We start from the raw sequence: 11582 nt of genomic DNA, 5'->3' as shown, positions 1-11582 counted from the left end.
GAGACAGAAAGTGAGAAATCACCCCCCAGGGGGAATGGCCACGCCGCAATCCCTTCTCCTCCGTTCTCCTCTCGGGATCTTGGGCATGCACACACATGCTCCCGGCGTGAGTTTTAAGCCACCGGGTCTGGGACGTGAACTGCAGTCAACTACATGGGAGTCCAGCAACATAGCCATTATCGCTAACTGCTGGTCCCTGATCATCATTTTTAATCGTATTGTTCAATGTATGTTGAACCCTTTATATTTTGACTTTGTGCGTAATGTTGAGTGGATATTTTAGTTTTTAAGGAATTATTTTATTTAACTTTATTTATTTTATTTTAATTTGACCAGATAGGGACAGAAAGAGAGAGAAAGAGATGGAAAATAAAAATGGAAAATGGAAATGGAAAAATGGAAAATGATGGAAAGCAAGCCACCAATTCTGGGACTTGAACCATAGTCAGTCACGTGGGAGTCCAGCACCCTTAACTACCACGCCACCTGCCGGCCCCGAGTGGATATTTTAAACACTCGCCATTTTCCTGTCACTAATACATATGTTCATAATACAAAAATTATAAAAAATTAATATGCATTAAATGCCAATATATTATACTAAGGGCTTTACATGAAATTTCTCAAATTCCCCAACTCGATCAGTCAGGAAGATCCTCTTACCAGAAAGGTGAAGAAACTGGCCCAAGTGCATACTAGCAGGAGATCTGGCCTGGCTATAGTCTGGTTCTAGAACTGGTGCTCTCAGTTCTGAACTATCTACAAAGGCTAGATCACCAATGTGATAGGTCGGAAGTCTTTTCTACAAGGATTTTTAAATAAATTCGATTGTTCATATATTTAAAAAGCAGCATTCATTCTTGCAATCATCATTTCATTTTAATGAAGACTCAGATTCAAGGTCGACCTGCCTGCAAGGGCACACAGAGGCCAGATAGTTATTGGGATGCTATTCTATGCAAGGCCAGAGTCTCTGTGCACTGGTCCTCTGCACTGTGCTGACCTCTCTCTAAGTCCATGTTAGCCACATCACATGGAAACTGCAGCACAGCAAAGCATAAAATGCAGAAATATGTTAACCTAAGAATGAGAAACACACCTAATGGAGTCCTTTTTTTTTTTTTTTGTGAGAGAGATTTTTGCTATAGGGTGCATGTACTCGCCAGAAAGACAGAGTGAGACAGAGAGCCAGAGCGCGAGAGATCACCCCCACCCCCCCAAGGAGGATGGCCACACTGCAATCCCTTCTCCATTCTTCTCTCAGGATTTTGGGCATGCACACATATGCGCCCAGCATGAGTTTCAAGCTGCCAGGTCTGGGACTCAAATCGCAGCTGGCCATGTGGAAGTCCAGTATCTTAACCACTATGCCACCTGCTGGCCCCATTGAGTCCATTTTTTAATGCTAAAACAGGGTAAAAATCCTAATTCTAACAAGTTGGTAAAGGAGGCGAGGGAACGTCACTTCAGATGCTATTGTGCAAGACAACTTAGCACTTCACCTTTGACAATCACCACTTACAAATCACTAGGTACCCATACCGTTTCTTGTTGAATAATTCTCTGAAGGTGTCGTCTCATGATGACTGATCCAAGGAATCTCTCAAGTGGAGAACAAAGGTAACTACCTGCCAGGCCGGGCACGAGGCCTGGCGTCGGAGAGGGCAGCAGTAAAATGTTCAAGGCACTGTGAGTGAGGATGGTAGGTATGGATGCCGCCCAAGAGCGCTGAGGTAGTTTACGAGGTGGAGGCATGTTCGTCGGCATTGTCTGGGAACCTTTAGGGAAGGAAGACATGTCATTTCATGTACAAACACATACTATCTCATTGTGCTCTCTTTTACTGTCAATACAAATCTTTGATATTCAAAACCCATCTGTACCATTTTGTCATTCCTTGGGGTGCAAAAATCATATATGAACTCTTTGTTAGTAAAAACCAGTCATATTTATTCCCCTCCCTGTATCCATGCCCCTTGCAATGTGAATCTGTAGAAACTCTTTCAAGGGATAGAGTCTACTTTTCTGCTTGGAATCTGCCTCGCCTTGTGACACGCTTTTGGCCAACACAGTATGATGAAAGTGACACCGGGCTGGTTCCAAGTATGGGGTTCCACTTGTCCTCTTGGAACTCTGTTTGGCCACCATCTGAACAGGCCCATAATCATGTAGGAGCCCACACAGAGCAGAAAGACGCCACGCCAGCTGAGGGTATCTTAGACTTGCTCATCCCCGGACAACCCAGTAGCTGACTGCAGGCACAGGAGTGAGGCCAGCAGACACAGCCTAGAAGAAATGCCCAGTTGTGCTCAGCCCAAATTGTCACCTTGCAGAACTGTGAGCCAATATAATATTGTCATTTTAAGCCACTGACAGTTACATAGCTAAAGGTTAACCAATAAATCTGTAAAACTCTTCTCTTCTTTATTAATTTGCATAACTCTGCCCGTTAACTTAAGGCATCTTTTAAGGGCCAACCTGGCAGCTAAAAGTCGTCAACTAATTACTAGCACCCCCCCCCCCCCGCAATGATGTCTAGAGGAGATATTCCTTTTTCTAATATTTTGCCTGACTTTGCAAATTTACTGTTAACTGAGTTACTAAATGGATAAAAGTTTAAGTTTTTAAGTATTCCCATTCGACATGTAGGTCATGGCTTTGGAATGTAAAGATGGGATAGAAGAGGTCATTTACTGGTAAACCTGAAAAAGAACAGAACCATTTGGATGATACTCACTTGTTCCAGCTCGAGGGGAATGAGAAGCATCTGGAACTGGAGAATGTAGCGATGGGTTGGCTGGTGACATTCCAGGCATGCGTGTTGCTGGTGAGGGACCAGACACTTGAGGAGACCCTGGCCAGTTCCCTGCCCTTCCACTTGGTGATACCATAGTGTACGGGGAACTGGGGTCCAGAGTTCCTATAAAGAAGCAAACACTTCTCAAAACCTGTATTCTAGTAGCTGAAAATTATTTGACACCATTCAAGTTCTCCATGGTGATCATTTTACTTTTTCTTTCAATAATATATTTTACTGAGTCTCAACACTTCTTAGTATGTTACTTTTGAGTCTCTATTTCCTATAGTTTATGTACTTTTTAACACTCACAAGAATTACAAACATTAAAACAAAACTAATAAGGGATAAAACCCACCTTTCACAAGCTTCAGCATTTGTAACCATCTACTTAATGTTACTATATGCTTGAAAGTAGTAAGCAAATAACCTCAAAGGTCCTTTAAGGGCAAAAATACTATACTTTTAAATTAACCCTGATAAATTATATTTTCATTCTACTCAGAGAAGGCTGAAGGGAGGGAAATTTTCCATTTTCTTTATTTAATAAAGGCTACATTGACTAAGAAGTGAGCCAAAAGTCAAGTTTTGCAAGCAGCAACTTCCTGAACAATTTGATATTTAGATTTCATCTGGCAGGTACCTGCAACATTTTCTATCCCTTTGTAACCAAACGACAAACTGAGAAAATACTTCTACCATAGATATCACAAAGAATATGATGTTTACTTATTAAGAATGAGTGTAATAAATCAGTAAGAAAAAACACAAGAACACGATAGGTAGAAGCATACAAACTGGCAGGCATGAAGTATAAGAAACACCAATACCAATGAACATTAAAAATAAAAGGTTAAACGTCACTAATAATCAAAAAACATACATTAAATAATAAGGTGCCATTTTTCATCTATCAAAATGGCCAAAATTTTTAAAAATCTTAATACCCTGCGCTGACAATGATGCAGGAAAACAGACACTCTTGTATGACACTATAGGAAATTGGTACAGCCTGTTGGGTGAGCAATTTGCAGTATGTTTCAAAAGCTTTTAAATTTCTCAAAGCCTTTGAAACAGTAATTCCACAGTAAGTTCTAGGAACTTATTGGAAATAATCTGATAAGTTTATAATAATCTGATACGTTCTAGGAACGAAGGAAATACTCATGAATGTGAACAGAGATGGCACCATTTTTAGTTGGAAAACAATGGAAATATTCTAAACGTGTAATTATAGGAGAGCAGTAAAATGATGGTAGGCCCAGACAAGGAAATGATGCTATGAAGCTATTTAGTGTGATGATGTAGATTTTTCACGGACAGAGACAGTCCCACAAATACGAATAAGAAAAAGTCAAATCACAGATGCTACACAGCTTAAAAACTGAAGAAGCTCTTTATATTCTGATACAGCATGGTATTCGTGTGTGCACAAAAGAGACGGGGAAAGGGCATCGGCGTGTACTTGCTCATGCATGCGTACAACGGCTCTGCAAGACTATTTAAGACATTCATAACGCTACAGGCCTCTGAGAAGAGGAACTAGGTAGCTGGAGGAATAGAAATGACACATTTCACTGACTACTACTTCTAGTCTTCATCTATCTGAATTCAAACTAGAATTAACTTATAAAGTCAAAAAGTTCCAGTCTTTGTACAATTCATATAATGGAGTACACATTTCCTGGGGAATGGGGGGTTTGAGGGGAGGGATAAGCAGGTGGGTTGAGAGCAAGCAAAAGTGACGGAAAGCAGGCGAGCAGGGAGCGTGTGACAGGAAGTGCAGGGCGGAGCGAGGAAGAGGAAGACAGGGAGGCTCCAAAGCACAGAAATACTAACTAGTCGTTCATACCTCTATGTGGTGGGATTAAGAAAAAATTATTTTCTCTTGGCTCGAGCAATACTTCTTCTGTTACTTCGGCAAGCAAGCACTGATTTTGCAATATGAAAATTTATTTCACAAAAGTAACTTTCACATCAAGCTCTTATACTATAGCGATTTCCATGTGTGGACTCACCATGTGGACTAGCAAAACTGGCCCCTGGTCCTATTGAGATTCCATGCGAGGATGGGGGAGGAGTTGGAACAAATGACGCTGGTGATGGGGCTCTCAAAGCCCCACTGGGGGAGCTGGCGGCATGCAGATTTCCTAATAAAGGAAAATAATTATAGATGATCTTGCAGGACACATATTATGTCCTGTCCAAGGACCCCAAGTTAAAAATGCTCCTACAGACTAAAATGACAAGTAGCAAAGCTCCCATAAAAAGCACGAAGAAAAACTGGAAAGATTTTATTATTGAAAAAGAGTCCAATTCCATGGGCCCAAATTCTAGGTCTTACATTGACTGAGTTGAAAAAATAAAAGCCCAGTGTGCTTTTTTTTCCCTCACTCATTCATTCAACGAGTAGGCATGAATGCCAACTTCACGCCAAGCACTGTCCTAGGTACTGGGGATTCAGTAGTTAATAAAAGAAACAAAAACCCCTTCCCCCCCCCGCCATGGAGCTTATATTCCAGGACATGAGAAAGACCAATATATGTCGGGTAGTGGTAAATGCTATGCAGAAAAACAACAAGGTCAGGGGGCAATTGCATGTACAGTGCAGGTGGGTATTGTTCTTTCTAGAACGCACTCAGAGAAGACCTGGAAAGGGGACACATGAGCTTAGACAGGAAGAAAGTGAAGAAGGCGTGAGGTTACCCAGGGGATAAGATCTAGGCAAACAGAGGAGCTGTGCAAAGGCCCCAACGGTGGAGACGGTTACAGCTAACAGGGAAGAGGCTGGTGTCGCTGTGACAGAGTAAGCGAGGGGCTGGGAGGCGGGAGGAGGTGAGGTCAGAGAGGTTGCGGTGGGGAGGTGGGACGCAGGTCGATCGCAGATCACATGGGGACTTGTAGGGCATTCTGACTTAGGGTTTGCCCTGAATGGGTGGGGAGCTAGTGTAGCGCTAGAAGCAAGAATCGTGAACTAACTTCTGTTCCAGAACAATCAATCTAGCTGCTGTGGGAAAAACAGACTGCACGGCAAGGTCTGGGACACGGAAACCAGTCAGAGCAGACTGCAATAGTCCAAGCCACAGGACCAGTGGCTGGGACAAAGGTGGCAGGACGGTGGGGTAGGAGAAGGTGGGTGGGTTCTTGGGAAAGGCTTGAGGGATGTAGTCAGTAAGTGCCTGGATATGCGGGTAAAAGGAAGGAGCCCAGCATGGCTCCACCAGCTCTGGCCCAAGCGGGAGGAAGGAAGGGGCTGCCATTTCCTGAGCTGCAGCGTCTGTGGGAGGCTCGGCACTGTGGTGCGAGGGGATGAAGAGTTTAGGTTCAGCTATCTACTGGACATTACGTGGAAACACTGAATAGAAAGCTAGAAGATAAAGGATTGGCGTTCGGGGGTGAGCTCTAGATGGGAGATATAACAAATCTGAACTTAGAAATGGCATGTAAAGCCACGGGACCAATTGTAATGGAGGATTATGAAAGTGGGAACTACTGCTGCTAGAACTATGAATAAACAAACATGAATACACTTGCTACATTACCGCAACTATCTTCGAAACCAGCAGATTTCAAATCCCCTACTACCACGTAAAATAATTTTGTTGATTTATTTTTTCCATTTGACTGGAGAGAGATATGGAGAGAGAGTGAGAAAGCAAGCTACCGGGTCTGAGACTCAAACCATGGTCGGCCATGTACAAGTCCAGCGCCTCAACCGCCACGCCACCTGCTGACCCTGATCCTTTTGTATTTTGATGTACTGTAGCACCTGAAACGATGCCTTCAATTCAGTACATATGTTGATCAACTTGACTAAACTTTGAAGTGTTGAATTTACTTATTTAGCTGTATGATCTAGACAAGTGACTTAACTTCTCCAAGCCTCGATTTTCCACCATAAAATGGGGGTAAGGGAAACAATGCCGCCAGCTTGCTGTGAGGAGCAAGTGGACAAAGGACTTAGAAGAGGACTTGGTACGCAGTAAGCACTCTATCCCTGTTTACGAAATAATGATTTTCCCTTCTTATTATGCAAAACCAATCTCAACTGTCTCCTAAAAACCTACCCCCTGGGGCTCTATGGCCCTGTCTCTCTTGTTCGACCACTTCCTCTTCCTCCCTAGTTGCTCCTTCCCCAATGACCCCTGGAGCTTCTAGGGGCTGAACTCGTCCACCCACTCGACGTCAGGGACTCCAGCATGACAGTAACTTCCAAGTCTTCATCTGTGCTCCAACCATCTCTGACGCACCGTAGGCCTCCATGTAGCCTACAGGACATCTTGGCTCAGAAGTCCCTCGGGACTTGCAAAATCAATAGGTTCAAGAGAACTCTCCTCCTCCTCTGTGAAATCTACCCCTCCACCACTCTTGTTCCTCTCTGTTATACTAACCTATTTCTAGCCAGCCCCTACTGCAAGCTAACGATGGCTTCCTGTTACCCACACAGTAAAGGCTAAAATCTCTTAACAGCCCTGTCTCCCCATGCTCTAGTCATCTGGGACAGTCTACCATTCCTGGGAACCTTGGGCTCCACACACACTGTGGACTGTGCCCCTGCACCTGGCTAACTCCAACCTATCCTTCAAGGATGAGCTTGACCAGTGCGGGAGGAGGAAGCCAGGCTGGCCAGGCATCTCCAGGGAAGAAACAGTCCAATCCCTTTGCCGAATGCTCTTTCAGGAGCCTGAGTGACTCCTTTTGTAGCACTCGCCACACTTGGCATCATAGCTGAAGTCAGTTTATCTACGAATCCAAATATAGGAAGCATCCCACATACACACAAAAGATTTTTTCAATGAAGATGCATTTTTTTAAAAAAACTGCGCAACTGTAGTAATGTGAAGAGCGATTTGTGTGGCGAAGGTGAGACATACCAAGGAGGCGGGATCTGCTAGGATGCGAGTGCCCAGGCAGTGGTAGATGCCGAGCAGCCCGATCTAGGCAGCAAGGCAGATTACAGCAGGCTAGTCAAAGGCCTTTGTCATGTGCCAGGCCCCAGGCTAAATACCTGATGTGAATGATTTCACTCATTTTCACAACCTCTCTAGACAAAAGGTTTGACGTTATTCCAGTCACATAGGAAAATAGCTAGTCAGCAAGTGATGTTCCTATATGTATCTCTCCAGTACAGATGGACAGGTCCTGCCAGTCTATATAAATTTCTCACATACATACACACATCTATCTATCTATCTATCTATCTATCTATCTATCTATCTATACACACACACACACACACACACACACATATATACATATCATTTTTTTTAATGTAATAAAGGAAAAAAGTATGCACTGCAAAGTTTGTATTTCAATGTGGAAACCCAGAAGCAAATGCATTTACTGGGTTGGTCAATAAAAACCAGGGTTTTATATAGTCTTATGTTTGTCCTACTTTCAGGACAGTCCGAAGGCCTTTACTGGAGCAAAACTGTAGCTGATTAGACTGATGTATTATCCTTAAATAGTTTTTACTACACATATACTTTTTAAAATGATTTAACTTCTTACATTTAAAATTCTATGTTATATATCACATGTTTTAGGCTAAACTTAAAAACAAAACAAATAAACAAAAAAACCTTCCTGGCTTCCCTACTAGATGACAAGCTTGAGAGCAGGGCTGGTATCCTGTTCACTGCTGGGTTCCTCGAACCAGGCAGAAGCTGGCCCAGGACAAGTGCTCAAGAGAGAGCAGGGCATCACTCAGTTAAAAGGAAACATCTGGGACCAGCAGTTAGCGTAATGGCTATGTCGCTGGACTCCCATGTAGTCGACCGCAGTTTGAGTCCCGGACCCAGTGGCTTAAACTCACGCCGGGCGCGTGTGCGTGCGTGCCCAAGATCCCGAGAGGAGAAAGGAGGAGAAGGGATTGCGGCGTGGCCATCTCCCCTGGGGGGTGACTTCTCGCTTTCTGTCTCTCTGTCTCTCTTTCTGGTGAGTGCACGTGCCCTATAGCAAAAATCTCTCTCAAAATAAAAATAAATAAAAAGAAACACCTGGCATTCTTAAGCACTTTTACAGTGTACTTCATGGGGGCCACCAACACAGCTGGACAAGCAGGGTATGTACTTCCTAGCTCTGGGGACTAGGGGGGTGGCCACCCTTCACACATTCCAGGACCTGGCAAACTTTTTCTGTAAGGGGTTGTTATGGCAGGGAGGGAGCCATAAAAATGGGCATGGCTGCGTCCCAATATAACTTTATTTAGAAAGACAGGTGGTTGGTGGGATTTGGGTCATAGGCCTTAGTCTGCTGACCTCTGATATGGATCATGTGATTAAGATGCCTTGGAATTGTGCTGTCAGTCTGGCTCGGGGCAACAACAACATTTAATGCAAACTTTCAAAAAGTGCTCTTGAACCATGACACAGATTCCGTGACCCTGCCATAATGAATGAATAGCAACAATCTAGCCACAGACTAGAAGAGGAGTTCTTTCTGAAGGCTGAGGTGGGATGCACTGTGTGTGTGTGTGTGTGTGTGTGTGTTGGATCTGAAAACCAAGCACGACAAGAGAATAAGTAATATCTTACCTGGAGACTGTGTGTGCATCATAGAGGGAGACTGACTGACTGTGCTGTGGTAAGACGTAGGGGGTGAAGTAAGAGGGTAGGCGCCTGATGTTCCTGGCTGCTTTGGAAACGGCTGAAAGGAAAATGAAATATCAGTAAAATGACCAACCCTGGACAGTATAACAAAATGTGGCTTGCCCTAATTATAACTACGATGGTAACATTTCCACGCTTTATTGGTTATCACATAAGAAACATGAGGTATGAAAATGTACAAAATATATATCAACGGCACTGATCTTTAAAAACTCTCTGACTTTCAAAAGGTTTTGGGAACCAGCAGTTAGCATAATGGCTATGTCACTGGACTCCCACATAGTCGATTGCAGTTCGCGTCCCGGACCCGGTGGCTTAAACTCACGTTGGGCGCGTGTGCGTGCGTGCCCAAGATCCCGAGAGGAAAATGGAGGAGAAGGGATTGCGGCATGGCCATCCTCCCTGGGGGGTGATTTCTCGCTTTCTGTCTCTCTGTCTCTGTCTGTCTGGCAAGCGCACACGCCCTATAGTGAAAACCTCTCAAAAAAAAGGGTTTTAAAAATACCAATATCCAGGACCAGCAGGTGGCGCGATAGTTAGGGATGCTGGACTCCCACATGGCTGTCCACGATTCAAGTCTCAGACCTGGCGGCTTGCTCTCCCACTTTCTCTCTTTCTCACTCTGTCCCTCTCTGGTCAAATTAAAAATAAATAAATTAAATAAGTAAAAGTTAAATAAAATAATTATTTAAAAAATATATATATATATACCAATATCCTCCTTCCTGACCTTGCAACACCAGTGCTGCTATTCCTCAAGATGTTGTTTGCTCATTTTATTTATCGGAGCACCAATTTACCTGTATACTTTATTTACCATTTCATTGACTCTAACACATATTTTCCCCACGTTTTCAAATCTCCAGAAATAGGCATGTTGGTTTAACTGGCAATGTTTTTTTCTTTCTTAGCAGTACATAAAACAAAGGTGCGCCTTACGTTTGGTGGAGTTTAGAGTCGATGAAATATGGCAGTTCAGTCAAGAACGATCTATTAAAGTATGAACCACATACAGTTCAGTACAGCAATCTTAAATTAAATGCACAGCTGGATGAATGTATAAACAATGTAAATACCACAGAGCTCAAGGTACTTAAGAATATGACTTATACCCAAGAGCCCTCCCATAAACTCCCTTTGCTTTTCAATTTTTTTCTTTTTTGAAGAGACTTTTGCTATAGGTTCCGTGTGCTCAGCAGAGAGACAGAAAGACAGAAAGCAAGAAATCACCCCCTGTGGGGATGGCCACACTACAATCCCTTCTCCTCCAGTCTCTTCTTGGGATTTTTGGGCACACATGCACATATGCATAAGTTTGAAACCACCGGGTCCAAAACCCAAATCGCGGTTGGCCATGTGGGAGTCCAGCAACATAACTATTCAGCTATCTGCTGGTCCCTCTTAAATGCTTTCAAGATTTTTATCACCTCTCAGAGGTAAGCACTATCCTGACTCTTACTACTCAAGCTTCGTTTTTTCCCGTTTCTTCATTTCATAACAATATTGAGTATGCTCTTTAAAATAGCTGGCTTCTTTTGTTCAACATTATCTCAGTGAAATTTATCTGGGGTATTGCATGTAGCAGTAGTTCGTTTTCTCACTTCTGTATTACTCCATTGTATGAAGAGACACTGATTTATTCATTCATTCTATTGTTGCTGGATATTTGGGTTGTTATAAGTTTTTTTGAGAAATAGTATTGCTATGAACATCTTTGTCTTTTCTGATGCATTTCTGTTGTCTATTTACCTAATGGAAGAATTGTTAAACCACATGCGTGCCTCATGTTGAGTGTTAGCAACTCTGGAATACTGCTAGACACTATCTTAAGGGAGCTGTACCATGCTACACACCTTTCAGTAGTGAATGAAAGTTTCAGTTGCTCCTAATACCAACTGTTACTTAGAATTACCAACTTTTGGGACCAGCAGTTAGCGTAATGGCTATGTTGCTGGACTCTCATGTAGTCGACTGCGGTTCGCGTCCCAGACCCGGTGGCTTAAAACTCACGCCGGGCGCGTGTGCGTGCGTGCCCAAGATCCCGAGAAGAGAATGGAGGAGAAGGGATTACGGCGTGGCTATCCCCCCTGTGGGGTGATTTCTCGTTTTCTCTCTCTCTCTCTCTCTGTCTGGTGAGCGCATGTGCCCTATAGCAAACACCTCTCCAAAAAAAA

The 11582-nt window shown here is 43.4% G+C and overlaps 1 protein-coding gene across 2 annotated transcripts in view; it reads right to left on the bottom strand.

Moving 5' to 3' along the window:
• The window catches only part of MED14 (mediator complex subunit 14), an 87929-nt gene that overhangs the window by 8421 nt on the left and 67926 nt on the right, over positions 1-11582 (bottom strand). For both annotated transcript variants that reach the window (XM_006148886.2, XM_027772029.1), the window contains exons 23-26: positions 9334-9445; positions 4816-4947; positions 2738-2920; positions 1543-1778 (exon numbers count right to left, since the gene is read on the bottom strand). In XM_006148886.2, the coding sequence (XP_006148948.1) occupies positions 1543-1778; positions 2738-2920; positions 4816-4947; positions 9334-9445 (663 nt within the window). The remainder of the gene's footprint in view (positions 1-1542; positions 1779-2737; positions 2921-4815; positions 4948-9333; positions 9446-11582) is intronic.

This window comes from Tupaia chinensis, unplaced genomic scaffold (assembly GCF_000334495.1).
Source record: "Tupaia chinensis unplaced genomic scaffold, TupChi_1.0 Scaffold000248_2, whole genome shotgun sequence".
Lineage (NCBI taxonomy): Eukaryota > Metazoa > Chordata > Mammalia > Scandentia > Tupaiidae > Tupaia > Tupaia belangeri.
Note: the sequence above shows the minus strand (reverse complement) of the source record. Positions and strands in the feature narration are given on the sequence as shown.